Raw genomic sequence first — 20,998 nt, forward strand, 5'->3', positions numbered from 1 at the left:
GTTGAGTGTCAAGAGAGGTCAAGCAGACTAAAGTTCACTGAGCTTCCTTTCACACAAATAACACAGCAGCAGTTTGTAATAGAACTGAGAAATGTAAAATAAAACAACAACACTGTGTATATCCATTGCATGCTGCAGTTTGGTGAGAAGTTTGACTGAAGTATTAGTTTGCTTTCACCTTGAGAGAAATGTACTTAATAATGCCTTCCTGTCAACCCAAGTTATTGGTGGACTAAATCCACTTCATAGCAAAAGTAAAAGCTTCTCATGTTCATTTTATAACCCGTATATAGGGTCCATAAGACCTTTTTCACTTTCACAGTGAGCGCATGAGACGTAATATACTGATATTGTGTGCCAGGCCGAGACACATTTCGATCTTCGCTATTGCAGGCTATAGACTGAGATGAAACTCAAAAGGCTAGAGGCAGGTCAATTTCTGCAGCGCACAAGCTGATGGACAGAACCAATTTCAGCTTGCGAGACCTCCAGACTGATTATATAGCTGAAGAAGTGGTGTGAGGTTGTCTAGACAGAGGCAACCAATGAAATATCAGTGTTAGTAAGTCGCTCTATGTAGGAAGTTCCATCCAATTATTTCTCAAAGTAGTAAGAAGTAAATGAGAAAAGTTTTCTTCCTCCCTCGGGGTTGAGACATTTCTATACTCTCGCAAAATAACTATTTCACACTTCATAGCTCCGCAGAGTAAGTTGGTATTGGATGTGACAAAAAAACATTTTCTCATCAACACAAGAAACTTCATTTAATAAAAAACAATGTCATCTGGGCATAATTAAATACTAATAATCACAGAGCCTCTATGCTAAAAATATTCAGAAACGGCCCAGCAGTATAGTCCACTGTGTAATGTTAGTCTTTAGTAGGAATTATGAGGCTTGAAAATGAGCAGAATGCACATTACGTCAGACAAACATGCATTACTCATATACTCTAGCTATTGTTTTATATATCATTCACCCGCACGACAGCTTAAACTGATCAATAATAAGAGACTTTTGAAGTGTTGGACAATCATTTACTCATCGTCATTCCAAACCTGTGCGGCTTTCTTTCTTCTGCAGAACACAAAAGATATTTTGAAGAACATTGATAACTAAACATCCCCAATGGCCCCCATTGACTTCCATTGTGTGGACACAGAACCACAGCGACATTTCTCAAAATATCTTCTTTTGTGTTCCAGCATCATAAACTGGTTTTGATAACATGAAGGGGAATAAATGATAACAGAATTTGTTATTTTGGGGTGAACTATCCCTTTAAATGAAAGCCCTGAACACTAAACATAAGGGCAGTTAGGGGAAGCCCTTGCATTTTTTAATTTTCCCAAATAGCCCTTTCATTTAATACATGTCTGAAATGTCTTTAAACATTTTTCTGAACTGCTCTGGGCGTATCAGACTTATACTATACAGAATCTCATCTAAACTTGTATAAACATGGAACTTATCACAGATTACAGTGGAAGATGACCTGTGTTTAATCCTTGCGTGTATACGTGCATGTGAATTCCTGTGTAACGTCCTCAGCCCATGGATTCCTTTGCGCATGTAAGACTATCAAAGGAAGAATCTTTAGATGACCTCAGCTTCAGGTCACTCCTGTGTGTTTTCAGCTCTAACAGTTAGTAACTCCATCTTCTTTCTCCGAGAGGTGTGTCTATTTACTAAACGGCCTGAACGCAACCCTTACACCGGCTGGCCTGCTACAAAGCTCCAGCGAAATGCTGAAAGATGAAAGCGAGACTGAGGCTGTCACTCACCCTATCCGAGCTACAAGCGTCGCCACATTCTCATCGTCCGTCACTCAAACAGGTGTGCAAAAGAGGTACAGGGTGAGAAAAGAATAACAGGTCAGAGCATAGACAAAGCTGGTCTGGCATGGGACAATTTAACGATTTTATAAGTGTGTGTGTATATGCGAGATGTTCGCTATGTGCTTTGATATGTATCCTCATTCTGAATGTATGTGTCAAGGTGATGAGCAGGAACTTGTTGGCCCCTTGATGGCTTGTTTATTAATCACGAGGCGTGTGGGATAAGTCTCTCATCACCCTAACAGGTATAATTAAGCATTAAAGGGCACGCAAAGCTTGATGTGTCTGAGTCTGCTTTTTGGGTTTCATCCTTACCTCATCCACTCCTTTTGAAGTAAAAACAGCATTAGAGGGATTTTGCAATGGAGGATGGTTTGGATGTGAGGGTTAACTTTTTCAAAGAGTGTAAGATTTTTACTCAACCTCAAGTCTATTGCTGTCTCATGCCAGTGATGCTACCAGTGGTTGTAAAAATAAATGTGCCTGCTGTAAATACACTATGACATTTACTTAATATTTATAGTAGATCTTTTCAAATGTGGACTCTAGTAAAATACTCGGGAATATCAATATATAGACTACTTCGGAAAACGTAAACAACGCTGGTTCATGCCAGAAGAAATTCCCATTTCGTTCGCTTTTTTTTTTCGTTTCGGCTCAGTGGTTAGAGCATGGTGTTAGCAACACCAAGGTCATGGGTACGATCCCAGGGATTGCACATACTTAGAAACAAATGTATAGTATAATGCAATGTAAGTCGCTTTGGATAAAAGCGTCTGCCAAATGCATATAAAAAAATAAAAATAAGATTAAAAAAATCTTTTTTACATCTTGCGAAGGAAAAAGAAAACACATATTTGACATAAAAATAATGAAAAATAAAATTTTATGAATGAAAGAAAGAAAAATATTACCTTAAATTCAATAACCATTAGAAGTAAAAGGAAAAATCTGAATATTATGTTAACTTCATTGCATTATGTTAAATATAATTGAAATTTCAAACCTCAAATGTCCAAATTCACTGTTGTTCAGGAAATGGAAGAAATTGTGCGTTTTAAATTATTGAATACTTTGTTGTCAAAGTTGACAAGCACTTTTTAATACTATCTAAGGGTTAGATATTTCCAAAACCCAGTGACAAACATAAAGGGTGCCTAGAAATAATAATTGATGACAAAAATAAAAAATCATGAAATATGGAGATATGAGCTTTCAGAAGAACAGCAGCAATATGCAACTTTAAAAATAATGCTAAAACGAATAAAATTAGTAATTGCAAGCCTTCATTACTGTCTATAAAGTCCAGCTTGGAATTGTGCACAGTTTTAACAGAGTAGCAGAAATAAATAATTCCTTGATTCCCCAACAAGATAAAAAACACACAGGGCCTTCTGACAAGCTCACAGAGCAAGTTCAGCCTAGAAGGGTTGTGTGAAATGAATCACCTCCTCCACTTCTATCCACCCTTTATTGATTCACAGAGCTGGATGAGAGACGTGGAGAGTGGGACATCAGAGAAAAATGTAAACATGCCACTTGCCTCTGCCCTTGATCTTCCATTTCCATTCTCTGACACGTGGATGGGCGCGCTGGTTCAAGACTGTAATGTGAGACAAAACTATCAGCCAATCGAAGCTGTCAAGGCCCAAGGCATTTACTGCCCCCACACCCCGCCAATCTTGTTCGTAATGCACCTTATGACACTTGAATGGAACAGACAGACAGGTAAAGGTAAGTACATCAGAATGCAGAATAAATAGAAAACCACTTTAAAGCTAATAGGGTTTTTTTTTACCTTAAATTGTCATTTTCTTATGATATCAAGACTTTGTGTATGTGTTGCTGGGTAAAACTGGGTGCATAAGTTAGTGTTCATGGAGGTCCTGAGTTCGACCCTAATAAATCACACATCAATCATTTAAATCAAGGCCTTCAGGAATACCTGAAAACTCCAAACAGGTGTGGGAGAAGGTTGGAACCAAACTCCAAAACTGTAGCCCTCCAGAAGCGGAGTTAAACTCCTCTCCTCTAAAACGACAGAAAATGCCAGACCTTTTACACCACAGCAACATTTCCAAGAAAGGTGAGCAAACAATTGCAGAGTTCATCCCTCAGAGCACTGGATGCCTGGGGCGAGAGAAACAACTGGAGACATAGCTGTGATTTAAGACATATGGAACATATTTAATGTTCAGTTTTTTCCCTGCATTCATGATGTTGAGCAGATCCAGCTGAGAGGGTGTGAAGTGATGACAGAAGCACCTGTTTACCTCGGCACGTATCGCAGGGTCAGGCTGGCAGCCAACGGGCTGTCACATCCTAAGCCTAACCAGTCATTACAAAAAAGTGCCATTTTAACATGCCATAGAGGATAGTGTGGACCGTCTTCAGAAAAGTGCTTATTGAGATGTCTAAGTGCGTGACCGAGTTCATAACCTCTTGACCTCGTCATAACATCTCAATGTGATTCGTCAAGCCATTTATTCCTGATCAATCTTGCTTGCGTTTCCAGTGTAGGCTCACATAGACAGGCTCACTAATAGCTTTCATAGACAGATGGATTTAAGTACTAACACGCTATTTATGGATTAATACACATTACTTGAAACAGATGACTTCTCAATGCTCAGATTTGTGGCTAAGGATGCCTGAGACCCATCCATTTTGATTATAAAAACAAAATAAAACAAGCATCTTTAAAATGTTCATTCCATGAGGCACTTTTGTGTGTATATTTAAAATATAAAACACATCCATCTTTCTTATTTACAATGATAAGCAAATGTCACACCAGGTCACTTTAATAATAAACAATACATCATCAGGCTAATAGTCATTGTTATGCGAAGCATCAGTGACAGGCCATCATTTTTTTCCAAGTTTCAACAGATGGATTTTGACTTTGTATTACAGCAGATGAGAAGTATGCCATACAGATTCCAACATTTTTACTGCTAATATGACATTATGTTTTGGCTGACATATTACTTTCATCTCTCTTTAGTGTGAATGTGCATCAATGCAGTTCAAAGCAAGACATTTTGTTTTCTCAACATTAATGATCTGCAACAGAGCATATCAAACTTTCTGCCTCTTTCCTGTCACAGCCTTTGTCAAATAGATGCTTCACGTGTTGTGTTACGGCTGAAGGATGTTTCAACGCTTCATATCGAAAATCTATTATCGAGTGTCGATCACATGTCAAGCTACAGAATATCTCAAAGAAAAATGTAATTTCCACTGGACCCGTTACAGTACACGGATCACGTTAATGTTTAATGCTTCCGCAACATATTTGCACATCATTGTAATCGCACAAAAGGACACAAAAAGTGAGCACAAAAAGACAAAAGTACAGTAGAAGTGTATGTCAATAACAGCAATAAAGGCAAAAGTGGCCCTAGACATTATATCGTTCCTAGGGTGAAAAACATGTAAATATGCACTGCTAGTTTATCTGTCATCGCTGTCTGAAATTACAACACAAGACTAAAGTACTGCTCTCCTTTGGCACAACCTCAACACGCTTTGAAGTATCAAAGCCGTGCTGAATGACTTGCCTGCTCAACAGTGAGGTAACATGTGTCATTTAGACGGTTTCTTTTTTTAAGGACTGTGTCATGCTTTATCTATCCAATCATTTGGATTTGGATCGTGAAAGCATGTTAAACAAAACAAACAAAAACTTTGAATCACAATAACGCTCAAAACGACTTGAAACGGTCATGGTCTCAACGTTATTAAAATAAAATCAGATGGAAGATTCTTGGTTGGAAAAACACATCTCTTCCGTCAACATCTGACCCATTAGTACAGTCTTCTACTTTTCTACTTTCCTATCCCCCGCCCCAAAAAAAGAAAAAAAAGAGACTAATATAGCTTCTTAGCTTAGCTTTGTATACTGTGGTAGGCTAACTGAGACCAGTTTTACTGCACCTATGCATTGTTGTTCTTTTGTTGCACAAATTGCTTCTATTGTTTTCCCCTACTTTGTAAGTCACTTTGGATAAAAGCGTCTGCTGAATGACTAAATGTAAATGATTGTTAATAAGGAACCTCAACCCTAAAACAACTAGGAATAACACAAAAATGTATGTTATATGCACAATTAGTCCATGTGGGGACATTTATTAAACGCTGGGGCTAGATTGTGAGAGACGAACAATTTTGCACAGAATTGTGTGCCATAGAGCTACTCTATTTAGGAACACAGTTTTGTAGCTGGAGATGCGCTAAAGCCACAAATACAAACTCAAATCAACCAAACTTAAGAGCATACGGAGTTGAGAAGGTGTTGCCCCATGGTAGATGCGGAAAGTCCCCCATTATGTGATAATTCTAGCGAGCGGTTTTGGAGAACTTTCGCATTTAAGACATTTACCACAAACACATTCAACCCAAGGCAAACCTCCATCATTCAATCAGTCATTCACTCAATCACATGAAATAAGTCATGATTTATGCGTGACATGCGAGGAAGTCCTTGGGCTTTAATGGACCACACCATTTTAATTGAGACGAGTTAATTACCCTCTCTCAGGTTGTTTGTGTATATGTGAGGGGGTTTCATAATAATGATAACCATAATAAATCCACACAGTGAAAACACTAATTATCTATGCAAATTGATTCTTAATGCTTTTGCGCCAACGTAACATCCTGAGGGCATCCAAATGACTGTCAGCACTTCCTTAGATTTCTTTTTCCATTTCCAACAGAATTCAAACCCACTACAAGTACAGGTGAGATACAAGAGAACTTCAATATGTTCCCACACATCCACCCACAAAGACCACAAGGCCTTATATGCCTTGGGAGCTATAATTTTAATCGCTGGCCCTATGTATGAAATCAGCAGGTGACAGAGGGGAGAATGAGACAAGCTTGTCTCTGGAGGTACAGGAGACTCTCAGGCACAGCAGGGTCGAAACGGCTCTGTGTGTTAATCTCTCCTGGGCTACAATTTATGGCCATTATGGCAGTCTATTTTCAGCCCTTGTGATGGATTCTGCTCAATTATTGGCCATTATGGGGACGAGATGGTTTCGCAAGCGTCTTGCAGATTGCTGGGCACCACTGCGACATTCAAGTGAAATCCACTTGGCACGCAGAACAAGTCCGTACAGACTATGAGAGTGAGTGTGAAACATCCAGACTCATTATTATAAATGGATGAGGTGTGTTGATGGCCAGGAAGAAACATGTGACGAGACATACAACTAGTAAAAGCATCACATGTAATACTGATGATGCTGCTATTGATCCAAAAGCCATCGTCAAATCTGTTATACTGTTTAAAATGTGCAAAGAAGATAACCCAATTTCCTCAAAGGGGATTGGACTCTAGAAATTATCCTCTGTCCCTTTGTGGGAATATACTGGAAATTATAATGCAATAAATTAAATACTACATTTCCATACAGTATATCCGAACCAAGTGCTTATATTTTTCAATATGAAAAGCAGCAAATCCTTATGTATTATTCAATATAGTAATATATTAACAACACGAAGAGTTTGTTTCCAAAATGAGATTTCAAAATCATGTTTTTTATTATGTTATCATGTTTTTAATGCATTTTATTGTTAGTTAGCTGTATCTTTTTATTATTAAGACTTAAATCAAAACAAACTAACTGCAGTTTGATTGATATTAATTGAAATTGGAGTTATCTCATTTTGGAAATAAACTCATCACATTATATATTTTCAAATTAATATTGAATGATTTAATACATTGGCAGATAATATATAGGAAAATATTTTCTTTGTGTAAGGGGTAGGCTAACTGACAGTGGTCATTTCCAACAAGCCCTCCACCCAGCCAGCCAAGTGGACCTGTAGTACTGTGGGAGGACCCTTCAGACAGGTTAATCAAACTGCCTGATCGATTACTCTTAGTCGCCAGGAGATTTATGGGAAATCCTTGGTGAGGTCCAAAGCATGAGGTAATGTAGCACTTAGGAAATGAAATAAAAAGACGTAAAAGCACACCGTGATTTGTATTTCATTTTCAGTGGACATGTTCGAACTATTTGGCCTTATGTCCTTCCAGACTATTTTCTTTTTTGTAGGTTGACTAAGTCAGCAATTACAAATAGAAAATACAAAAATGATTCAACAGCATAAAACTCAACCTTTTACTTAAGCCGGGCGTACACGGTGCGAATTCTGATGGTCGGAAGACCGTACGTCCACGCACACGTCACGAGTGAGTAAAAACTGAGAAGTGCACGGAGGCAGTGATACATGACAGGATTGTATGACCTGCCGATTTCCCAAGCAATCACACGAAGTTCCGCGCCAAAATCATGGATCAGAAGAAGAGATTGCTTTTTGTGGCAGCAATGGCTTGCGAAAGAATAAAAAATAAAATAAAAAAAGGGCATGGCAAAGAATTTGGTTGAAGAGCAGAGAACAGCATGGACTTTCTGTTCTTCAAAAACAACTTGAGGTAATAAAGTATCTGTTCGTGCATGTTTTGATGTGGTCAAGTAAGATATCATATCAATCATATTGTGTCACGCAAGCTTGTGCAAATAGTAACTCCTGATTGGTCGATTTCAGATAGATCAACAAATCGGCTCGTTCAACAGCATACGTGTCACGGTTTCAATCCGATAGCTCCCGAACTTTTTCGACATGTTTAAAAATGATCGGGAGGTCAGGAAGTGATTTTAAGGCACTCTGCTCGGCTCGTAAATCCTTGCACAAGATAGCCGCAAGAGAGCCGCGACCATACGAACATCAACGATTTCCTCGCGATTGGAAAAAATCACCTGCGAGCTCATACGACAGCAAAAAATCGCACCATGTATGCCCATGTACGCCCGGACTCCCCGCCAGATTACGACTCCCCTCATTGAATTTGCTGGGGATTGGCTAATTCTAACCCCTCCCCCACACCTAATCCTAACACCTAATGTTAGTGGGGAATGGGGGAGTCATAATTTGGCAGGGAGTCTGTTTTCGGCACAACACCCACCTTTAGTGTCGCAGTCTCTGCATCTCATCAGGTTGATGACAAATGTAACAAAGTGCTATTAGGGTCATATCCACTATTGAAATAATGAATAGATTAGACAGCATAATAAATACACCTGGATAATGTTATTTTTCTTGTGCGCTCTCTGAGTAGAGTTCCACATTTATTGGAGCTTAATCACAACTTTAATGGTGAATCGTGTCAAATGTTACAATATTTTGGTAAAAACTGGGGTAAAATTTAAATTAATAATTTTAAAATGGCAAATTTAAAAAGGCAGATTTAGCAATGTTTGAAAAATGTTCATTAGATCTTTATAACAATTAGGAAATTGCAAGACTATACATAAAATTAATAAGTAAGCAATAATAGCAACAATAATATCTAAATAATAAAATGAATAGAAACCTAATCACTTTAAAAAGGTGTGTAGTTATATTGGGGATAAGAAAAATTGAATAAAGCATTTTAATAGTCTTAATTAGACTACAAAGAGGGGAGGAAGCAAGTTCAAGCTCACGTGGTTCAACACCGCGTCCAAAGTTTTCTCTCCACACGATAGCGATAAATCGATTCAATATGATTGTTTGCGCGTTCAGGTACATTCGATACTACACGCTAAAAATCACAACTAAAATCACACCTACCTTTATATGCGACTTCCATTACATCGTTTAACACAACCAGATGGTTTAGCATAATAAGAGTGTTTCCGACTTCCGGAATTAATATTGACGTTTGAATTACGGTGCGTTTCCACTACAGCGGAGCGTGCCGCTTGCAACGCTGAAACGCGTTCGCTTCAAGGCGTGTCATTAATTTTACGCTAACACGCCTCCGAAATGAATCCACCATTTGCAAGCAGTCGGAAACATACATCATAATCTTGGCTTGCCTACAGTTTACAGCGATTGGCTGTCGCCTGGCGTTTGTTGCTTGATATTTGCATAAAATTAAGAACAGCCTAAAATTTTGACGCTCCCAATGCCTTCTCCGCCCCGCTGTCGATCCCATAATGCAACACGTGAGCGTCAAGAGCAGCTCTCATACAAATGAATTGAAAACGCACTGCTCCGCACCAGTGGAAACGCACCGTAACACACGAGGAGCGGAAGGTGTTTTTTTAAGGCGGTACTGCGACTGGCCAGAACAGAAATATGTCGAATATACTGTACATTAGGCTTGTTCGACTTGGTGCAGCGCGTTACTTTGATGTCATCTGCCTGTCGGATCTTGCTGCGCTGCATCAAGTCGAACAAGCCTATTATATTAGGCCTACAAGTAAGTAATAATTACTTTAAATTAAAATTTATCCCGTTTTATGTTAGTGTTTATCAGACAAATACAGCAAAAACATACAGCAATAATACATTGTAATGTTTGTAGGCTATATGTTTTTTTTGGAAGACAGGTTGTTGAAGAAACATAAATCATGTCTGTTGTCTTTAATGTATGCAAAGATAATTATGACAATGAGGCAAAAGTGCAGAACAGTATTAGTCCAGGGACATGCATCATTAGGCCTATTTAAAACCCTGTGACATTACCTGATTAAACTCGGCACTGTTTGAACATCAAAAAAATAATTGTTTGTGATGCCGCTATTTATTTCAACACACATACATGTTCTCACGTCCTAAAGCTGCTTTTCTATTTAAACCGGAACATGTTGCAATTCATGGTTGCCCCTTCCTTTGGAGATAAATCGCTGGATTATTACTACTTAAAGCTGTCTGAGCTTTTCAAAGGTCGCAAAGAAATTCAGCAATACACCAACAACCAACCCCCCCATACCGTTGTAGGTCAATACCACTTTGTCCCCTCTTTTCAAAATACCACAGAACAGGTAAAATCTGTTCACAGGGTGGAAAGTTAAATAAAAAGCTCTTTTAACTGGTATTTATGGAGAAGAAGAAGACAAATAGAGTCCCTGTTGAAAATGAAAGCACGTACCAAAATCCATTTTGATGACAGGTGAAAGAAAGCAGCTTTTATGGAGAGGCTTGACTGTACCTCTTTTTGAAAACTGATTGTTTACTTAAAAACACAAACAATGGATTTCAAATCACAGGGCTTGGTAAAGACAGGTTTTGATGGAACACTCAGAGGATACTTTGTATATTCCTTGCAAATAAATTGTTCCACACCTTTATCTGCGGCATTAAAGGCCGTAGGCATGAGTCTGTAGGAAATGAAGCATGATGGTTTTCATATGTCTTAAATAAACACAAAGCCAATTTTCTTTAAAAAAATACTTGAGTATTGTGCATCCACTTGTTTTCACCTTGTGCACCAGAATGTACAGTTGACAGAAGAATACAAAGTAGCGTCCACTGATGTTTTGAACATTGGTGAAGCACCTTGTCTCCACAAGTTTTTTTTACACATGTTTTTTCTTTGAAGGTATCTGCAATGATCATCTCAGATTGACCTATTCCTTGCACATGACCATAGAAGTTTTGAAGAATTTTGAGGAACATTAGTAGTTCTTGTCATGTAATATAACAATCAATTCTATCCAAGAGCAAGAAGCTCATTTCTTGAAATTCGTTTGCTGTCTCCAAAAAACCTTTCTGGCTTTCCTGTGGCTCAGTGGTTAGAGCATGGCGCTAGCAACGGCGAGGCCATGGGTTCGATCTCAGGGGATTGCACATAGTTAGAAACAAATGTATAGTATAATGCAACGTAAGTTGCTTTGGATAAAAGCGTCTGCCAAATGCATAAATGTAAATGTAAATGTAAATGTAAAAGGATTACAGACCGAGGTTTTAGCAATCTTCTTTATTCACAAGGTGCAAAATAAAGTGCTCAGTGCATGTTTAAAATCAACAGACATTGTTCTTCAGTGTTTCACATTCTCTAGAAACTCTTCATATTTATATACAGTATCTCACAGAAGTGAGTACATCCCTCACATTTATTTTGATTTTTGTTTTTGCCAAACATTCACATCTCCATTTTCAAACCCTTAACACATAAAGAAAAAGAAAACGTGCGCAACGTTTTGTCGGGGCTGAACGCAGCCAAGGTCTCAGGTGTGAATGGGGAGCAGGTGTGTTAAAGGAGCCATTCTTTTGCTGTTTTTGAAGCTTTGATTATGTTTTTTGGGTGTTTAACAATGGATGTTCATGTTTCTTGTTTCAAAAAATGCTTTATATTTCACATATTTCAAGTCTATTGCTGTCCCTCTTCTAACAAAACGACTGGATTTCTTCCGGTCTATATAAAACCCCTCCTTCCAAAACGCTCTGATTGGTAAAGCTGACCAGGTCTGTCGTGATTGGTTCCCCGCTAAGAGCGTGTGTCTGAAGATGTCCCACCCATACCCTATCAGCGAGCTTAGAGATTTGCTTTTAGGAAGAAAAAGTAACAATGGCGTCAACTTCACTTCATCAGTTAAACACATGCGGATCGATCGAAGTGTAACGGAGGTCTGCTAGTGCATGTGCAAACGTCAATCTTTGTTAGAGATCGCAATTTTTCCCTACTATGGCGAGGGAACTGACACCGGACCGATTGGGTCAGACCGGTTATATTAATTAACATTAATAGCAGAAGCGTTAGTTTTGCCTTTTTATATTGGACCTAAATTGGATAATAAAACAAGCAGATTGCCTAGGAGACATTTGCAAGCAGGACTTCAAAGGACGTTTCATAGAAGTGTTTTAGAGGTATGCGCGCACGCGCACACACACACACACACACACACACACACACACACACACACACACACACACACACACACACACACACACACACACACACACACACACACACACACACAATATCAGTGTATTACACAGAACAGCTTTCACAGCCATTGTTACAGTCATGGAAGCTGTTATTTGACGGTTGGTTATCTTAGAATGTGTGTAGCGGAATTCATATTACCAGCTACTGTGATGAAAGTGAAAGTAATTAATTGCGCAGCTCAGTCAAATGTTTACAATCTCTGATAACCAAACACTACTCCAGCCTCTTCCTCTTCTTGAAGGCCTCGCCCCTTTTTTGGCATATTCCTTTGGGCAGAGGTTATTCAAAACTCGGAATAGTGACATCATTTACCCGGGAGGTATAGGGCTGTAGTCCGATTCCAGCCGTTCTCTGTAGTCCTTGAAAAGCGAATTCTGTTAAAGACAATATCTCGCTTGGCATTGAACTTTGAGCTTTATCATTGTGCAGATATTATTTATGCTCTAACAGCAACATTACATAACTACAGTTTGAAAATTGGCATCACGGGGAATGGCCGCTTTAAATTGGGTGTTATCGCTCTCACTCTCTCGTATTGGTCACTGCCTGGAAGTTCAACATCATCTTCTCAACACACGTGTGTCCAATCAATTGCTCAATGATTAATGATAAATCAGTTACTTTCATTAGACATTTTTTATGTATTATAACAAATAATTGACTTTATTAAATTATAAATAATATTCAAGGAAAAAATAAAACACACCTTTGATCAAAAGCTGCCTAAAAAGTGTCCCACCAGTGAACATTTGATACTTAAAATTAATGCAAAATGAACAGTATTGTCTTCAGTAAGTAAAGAGTTTCAAACGTTTTTTAAAGTTTTCTTCATTCATAATCAGGTTTATTGACAAACTGGAGAGGAGCACGATGAGCTCGTGGGAACATTACACCTGCTGAATGGAGCTTCGTTGCTGAGCAACCGTGTAAACAGTGTTTCTGAGGCAGCAATGCGGAGGGTGAGCTGCTTTTCCTCTCAACTTTTTCTGAAGTTTATTTCAATTCTGATAAAGCGGTGTTATTCTAGTATGAGAGGTTGAGTTTAAATGTTATTAACCTTCATTTATTTATTAATCATGTTTTTAGAGAATGTCTAAATTGGACACGCTATTGCAACCGGCTATTAGCCCTAGCTAGCTAAACTTATAAATGACACTAGTAATGACACATGACATTCGTCAAACAACGAGACCGTTACATTTTTGGTTGAGATTTAAAATGAATCAGCTGTAGCCTACCCGAGAAACACACACCCAACTGGCAATGCAGTTACCCCAGGTATGACAGCATTAAAACCAGCTTTTTATATTCTATTAACTGACATCTCCATGTTCCACAGAGACTGACTTGTAAAGCAAACAGTGGGAGGCTGACTCTAGCAGCTGTAGCACTACAGGATCATATCACACGAACCGTTCCTGTATGCTTCTCAAACGCTTCCCGTCAGGCTGCCTGTGGGGCTGCACATGGTTTTAGGAGTCACAAAAACCAAAGCACAAGACAGAGAGCCAGAGATGCTGAGCAGACACAGGGGCAAGAAGAGAAAGAGTATGTGCTGGACCGTGCCCCCCCACCCCTGACTCTTGGTAGGCTACAATCAGTTTCATGCTCAAATTTTCCTGAAAGCTCACGGTGGCTAATGTTTGGTTGCTGATGATCAAGCTCAGAGGATGGGTCTAGTGGCAGCACCCTCGAGAAGACTAACAGCAGAAGAGTGGGCAGAGGTTAAAGCCAGATCTATCCAGGAGGGAGACTCAAGCCAGCCTTGTGCCATATGCAGGGAGGAGTTTCGTCTGCAACCACAGGTAACTGTCATATGTTTGATGCCGGATAATCTAAAAAGTCTTTCCAGTACTACACATCAGCTATATTGTACTATAGATTTAGTGCTAATTATGAAACACTATAAAGACTATTATGGAATTTGTTAAGAAACTCCAAGGTACAAAAAAAAACATTGTTTTATATTATGTATAGACATTTACAACGATGGTAATAAAATGTACATGACTGTTTAAAGTTTTAAGGTCACTCATTCTCTATTAATATTTTTTGTTCCACATTTTAGAACAATAGTACACTCATCAAAATTCTGAGATAACATTTTCTTTAAAAAACTTAGTATTGAAAGAGTTCCAACCTATGCTGTTTGCTTTTTCTTCATTGTTCAGTGAAAGTCAAAAACAAAATCACAAAGAAATTTTTTTTAATGAAAGGAAAAATGTTGGCACAGTTGACACAAATAATTTAAAATATTTAACCATACACCTCCAAGATTTAAAAATCATGAGAATCATTTCAGTCAAGTAAACCTAAACATTTGTAGTGTAGGTCTTTAAAAAAATAAGGATTTCAGAAAGAAATTGTTCATCCAAGGACTTAAGCTGGAAGCATATTGGTAGCTATTTTCAATTTGAAATGCAATACGCAAAATGGCAATGCAGTATGTAAAATGACAATGCAATTGTGTATTTAAATATACATTTGAAATAACATATGTGCAACATTAAGTGCAAAATGAAAATAAAAATTAAATGATATCAATTACATTTGTCAGTTCCTACACTAGTTTTAATGTTATTTAAATGGATATTTTTAATGCTCTTTAAGTTGCAAAATTAAAATTAAAATGCATTCCCAGGATTGATTATATATGTTTAAGATAGTCAAGCAAAAGTGTAGCAAAATGAAAATTCAAATGTTATTTTCCCTAAATGCATTAACAGGTTGAACATTTGGGATTGCATTTTCATTTACACACAGCGCGTTGGGTGTTGAAAAATTCAAGGTGGACTTGAAAATGCATTTCAAGCTGGCCACGCCCCCTCCCCGATACAGCGTCATTACGCTTATAGTGATTATGAGACATATTAAGCTACCCTCTACTCGTGTCATCATCTTCATTGTCATAGCACCTATCTAGTATCTGTTCAGGTATGTTGTAAAGGGTTTTAGTAGTTCACTCCCATGTTCTGTCAGTCAACAGATACTATTTCCTAGACACATAATAAAAACACTTCTATGTAGGGTCCTGTGTTCTCTAAACCAGACAAACCAACAAATTTACCTATAATGTCATGGAATTCAACTGTATCGTGAATGATGTTAGTTAATGTCAGTTAGGTCAGTGTAAAAGGTCACCCAACCATTTACAGCTTCTTTATATGCTTTTAAGATGCCAATCGTCTCAAGAATGCTGGGAAAAAACCCCAGCTGTATATAGAGTAACAGAGACAAGTTGGCCTGATCGCACGTAAATATTTGTTTAAGTGAGTGTCTAAGTGACCTCAAAAGGAGCATTTCATATTACTTAAAATACTTAAAATGTTACTTAAAGGCCCAGTGTATGAAATTTAGTGCGTCTCACTCCACCCTCCCTTTCAAAGCACTAGGAACTAAGCACAGAACTAAGATGCTGTCACGTTTTCGATTCTTTACCGAAGGAGATAGCGTATTTACGAAAGCTCTGTGGAGCAGTTTGTCTGTTTCGGGCTACTGTAGAAATAACATGGCAAATTCCATGCAAGGGGACCTGAAGTAAAAAAAACTTTTATTTCCTATTAATGTTGTTGTCATTTTGATGTCTTCCTCATGACAAAAAGTGGTAGTGTTGTTATTTAAAATTGTGAATAATCTTTGTGATTTTTGGACAGGTTCTACTGTCCTGCTCCCATGTATTTCACAAAGTAAGTCAACACAAATCCATTCCAACATTGATATGTGATATTAATACCACAATATTGAATGTAAACCTCTTTGATTACTAATTTTAGGTATGCCTGAAGTCTTTTGAAAAGTTCTCATGCAGTAAGAGCTGCCCCATGTGCAGGAAGGAGCAGTATGAGACAAGAGTGATATACGATGGTGCTCAGCTTTATCGGGAGAAGTGTGCTCTCAGGTGTGCTCTTAGCTCCACAGGGACGATCAGAATCAGTTCAGATCTCAGCTCTCTTGAGCATAATTCTCGTGTGTTTTTTGTGATTTCTTTTTGTCTTTCATCCAAGAATACAAGCTTTTTGGCGAGGCTACCTCGTTCGCAAAAGGTACCAAACCATAAGGAAACACGTGCCCCCGAAAGACCATCGTTTAAGAAGACAATTCTTTGAAAAAAAGGTATTTCATATGATTTTTAAATAATCTGCCATTTGTTAATATGAAATTTTACTCCGATTTGAATCAGTTTGTTTGCAAACCTGGGTCTTTTTTTGCTGACGTTTACAGAAGTGTAGAGCTGTTTTATACTGGTATAGTTTCTATCAAACATATTTTGTCTTTAGTAATTGATGTAATGATTTTTTATTTGCAAGATGAAAAGTTGCTCTGAAGGGACATCCTATATATACAAGCAAGTATGTATACAACAATTTGCAAGAGAATACAAATCAAGGCTTAAACAGTTAAAGTTGATTTTCCTATCCTGTTCCCTCGACCCTTTGGGAGTGCGGGATACTGATAGCAGGTGAAAGTGGTTGGAAGCTTTTGGTCAGGGACCTCACTGACACAGACGTCTGTCTTTGTAGCCCCCTCATTAGCCCACACAGAAGTCCCCATGATTTAGTTCAGGGTAAGCAAAGGTTGCCATCTAGTGAAGCAGCAACTGTCACGTCTTGGTTGCAGTTCTTGAACCGACAGCAGTATTCCAGACTCGAAGGTCCGGTTTCACAGACAAGGCTTAAGGCTAGTCCCAGACTAAAATGAATGTGTGTCCTGTCTTAACTGAACTTGCTCTGAAATATCTTAAAATACTGTATATCAGTGCCATTATTTTGTCTCAAGATGCACACCAGTAATGTATTCTTCTAAGGCATTTTTATAAAAGTGACATAAATATCTTAATTCAACTAAGGCATAGTTCTGGCTTAAGCTAAGCCGTGTCTGTGAAACTGGGCCTAAGAGATACAAGGGACAATGGTCCCTGTGACCATGTTCTGTACATGTGGGTTTTGCGAAGTCTATGACATTTTTGCTTTTTTATTTGTCTAGTATCTAGTAACTCCACGACCACGAGGTCCATTTCCCTTTGACAGTGGGTGCTTCAACCGAATCGGTTTGCTTCTTTTCGGAAAATGAAGCCAACAAAAAATCCAATAATAGCAAATCCGTTTAAAGTGGCAGTGATGGCAGTTAGATAGATTCTTTAATTCAAAGCATCGCAGTGCATACAAGGTATTCAAACCCATAGTGCTCTAGTTGAACTACATGAACTCAAGCATTTGGGTGTGTGTGTGTTTCTCAGGTAGAGCTGATCCATTTAACGTCTCAATCAAACATGCAGCACTTCACACTAAAGTCCCAGTGATACTTCTAGACTCTTAGCCCTCAGACATGCTTAGAATAAGACATAGTTTAACATATTATGTAGATTATCTGACATGTTACTAATAAATGGGTTCATAATGTATTTCGAGTGTTTTTGTGTTTGTCCCAGATTTCTCTGGACCTTTAGCACAGCAGGAAGCTGTTAACCAGCTAAACAAAATGGAATGTACAAAAAGAAGAGAGAGCGAGACTATAGGCTCACTTATCACTTTGCTCTCCAGAAGGCTTTCAATCAACCAGTCCCCCGTTTTACTTAAAGTCAACATATTAGAAAGTTAAACTGGTGACATTAAGATTGATCGTACCTGCCGTGTCTTTTCTCAGAATGCGAGGAGGCAGAGTTCACGGTGCCAAGTGTTATTTGTATTTCTTTAAGAAAGGTCCATGTTTGAACTCTTTGGAATGCTTAACGTCTGTTTAATTACTGATCAAATACAGCTATTAAGAAACCTCTCATGTGTGTGTGTACATGTGCATGCTCAACCTTTCAGGTCAATTTCTGGGATTGTCCAGAACGTTTTCCTTATACACCCATTCGTATTGCTATTGATCTGCAAGCTTTTTAGCGCTGGGTTAAGATTCAGAATTGATTCGCGTTATGATGGAGCATCAGTTTGCATGTCTCAAACCCATTTTCACAACATTTATTTCCTTAATCAGTTTCAGGAGATGAACGACAGCCTGGTGCGGTCATGCAGCACAGACGTGGAAGCCTTTCTGAAAGATATCGATCGCTCCGTGGCCATGAGCCATGATCTTCTGCGCCGCTTCGACAAGTCTGTGTGTGTTTTTGAAATGGAGGACAAGGACTGGCTGGAAGCTCAAGAGAAGGTTTGTTTCGATAATGGCACTGCTCCTTCACCTACACATGCAGACGTAGACTAAAATACCGATGTGCTTTTATCAAAGAACAGCTCATCAATGCCTCTAATCCCTCTCTGTAGTCGCTCCTCAGTCCTGCCCTTCGCCCAACGTGCCGCCGCCTGTTTTGGAACGCTCAAGCCATGCTGGCGGCACAGATGTTCCAATTCAACAGTATCAAACCCTCCATGAGATGATTGTTTACCTTGCTAATGAATGAGTGGAAATAATCCACCGTGTTTACTAAAAAACACAAGCTGTGCAGATAATGCACGCCTAGCCTTTCATTACGTGCGAGCTGAGAAAAAGGTCTGCCGTTTCTTTGGGCTTCACTGTTATTGTGCGGAGGCAGCCAATGGCAGCGATCCATATGAAAAGGAAACACTTCATTTTTATCTTCTAGATGAGAGGTCAGGCAGATATCATGATATTCTTAAACCTGAAGTTGGAGTTCAAACCATTTCCACCCAGGCAAACAGAACATACGGTAATTCCTGTGGTCGTCAGTGAAAAAAGGAAGCTGAAAGTCAGTTAATGATTATTGAAACGGCACACCTACTCTCTGTAAGAAAGGCACAAGGCAGTTATACATTTGCTAATCATTAATGTACTCTCACGGAACATAAGGTTTTTGTGTGCTTGCAAAAAATGTTTTTTTTTTTGTATTTCACACTGCATTGTGTTAATGATCTAAATTTGAGTCAAGAAAGCAGGAGACCCATTAAGAAAATGGAACATTAAGAAAATTACACCAAACATGGTGCATTGTATCACATGGGATTTTGTTAAAAGATTATGATGATATTTGTCTGTAAATTAATTAGGGGGATCTAACATAGACTAGCACTCTTTGAATAAAGATGGTGCCAAACAGTGTTGGGTAAGTTACTCTGAAAAAGTAATTAATTACTAGTTACTAATTACACATTCGATAATGTAATTAGATTACTGTACAAGTTACTCTCTTCAAAAAGTATTTAATTACTTATTACTAATTACTTTCTATATCCTACATCAACCTTGATGAGTTAAGTGATTCAAGGATAGACATGAAACGGCTTTTAATTCATTCAAATAAATAATATAAAACTACATCAAGAATTATTATTAATTACAATGTGAGAATTATACATTAAAGCACGGATTTTAAAGTGTTAAAAATAAATTTTGATGTAAATTCCTCTTCTGCACACACACATATTACACAAAGTATTTAGTTTAATTACATCAGAAGTAACTGTAATTAAATTACAGGAAAAATAAGAGTAATCACTTACTTTACTTTTTCAAGGGAAAAGTAATTAAATTACAGTAACTAATTACTTAGTAACTAGTTACACCCAACACTGGTGCCAAAGCACCAAAAGCAATGCAATAGCGTTGCAATGAAAAGCACAAGCAGTATTAAAAGTGGTTATTTTACATTTTCTATCAGCTGTAATAAAATATGTCAGAGGTGTAGGGTCAAAGGTTATTCAAAGGTCATAGAACATGCAAATGCTTTTTTATAAACAGGCCTAACAGAAACTTTGGTTGCTGGCAAGTGCTTGTTACAAATGACTGATTATACATACTGTAAGTGTCAGTGTGGTGTCTGATCAGCATGAATCATTGTGCATTTGTAATAGTTATGGTCTCTTAAATGTCAAAAAATATACAGTATCTGACAACACATTTTATAGGCTGTGCACATCGTCGTCTAAATCGACAGCTTGCATTAATGTTGGAAGCCACTGGTAATATTAGCAAATAAATTCTGTGGAGAATATGTTGTTGTTGACATTTTGAAACCTCTTTGAAAGTGCCTAGAAGGGTATGTAATTTAAGCATTCTTAATCTTCAAATTGAAGCAGCATTAGAAGTAATAAATGTATTTTTTTTGTTTTTTCTTTGACCAGGCTGTCCAGCGAGGTGTTCAGGACTGCCCCATTTGCCTAAACCATCTGAATTCACAGAATGGGTTGTCTAAAGGCGGCAGAAATGTTTTACTATTGTCTTGCTCTCATCTCTTTCATGAACCCTGTCTGGAGGCCTTCGAGCTTTTCTGCCAGGAGGTGAAACCCACATGCCCACTCTGCCGGTCTCACTATGCCAAAATGCTTGTTTAGAATTAAAGCTTGGTATATTTTTGAGATGGACCTGATGTATAGTGGGATTTTTTTCTTTGATTGAATGACGTGATAGACAAATTTTACAGCGAAATTATGCATTTGCATCATGCAATTTAAATATTCTATAA

At 38.2% G+C, this 20,998-nt stretch overlaps 1 protein-coding gene across 1 annotated transcript in view; it reads left to right on the forward strand.

Moving 5' to 3' along the window:
• rnf32 (ring finger protein 32) overlaps positions 1-20,942 on the forward strand; it is a 64,564-nt gene extending 43,622 nt beyond the window's left edge. The window contains exons 3-10 of the mRNA XM_057331313.1: positions 13,422-13,538; positions 13,919-14,165; positions 14,242-14,384; positions 16,233-16,265; positions 16,353-16,477; positions 16,584-16,692; positions 18,559-18,729; positions 20,658-20,942. Coding sequence (XP_057187296.1) covers positions 13,530-13,538; positions 13,919-14,165; positions 14,242-14,384; positions 16,233-16,265; positions 16,353-16,477; positions 16,584-16,692; positions 18,559-18,729; positions 20,658-20,867 — 1,047 coding nt within the window. The 5' untranslated portion in view covers positions 13,422-13,529 and the 3' untranslated portion in view covers positions 20,868-20,942. The remainder of the gene's footprint in view (positions 1-13,421; positions 13,539-13,918; positions 14,166-14,241; positions 14,385-16,232; positions 16,266-16,352; positions 16,478-16,583; positions 16,693-18,558; positions 18,730-20,657) is intronic.
• The last annotated feature ends 56 nt before the right edge of the window (positions 20,943-20,998 follow it).

Source organism: Triplophysa rosa, linkage group LG1 (genome assembly GCF_024868665.1).
Source record: "Triplophysa rosa linkage group LG1, Trosa_1v2, whole genome shotgun sequence".
Classification (NCBI taxonomy): Eukaryota; Metazoa; Chordata; class Actinopteri; order Cypriniformes; family Nemacheilidae; genus Triplophysa; species Triplophysa rosa.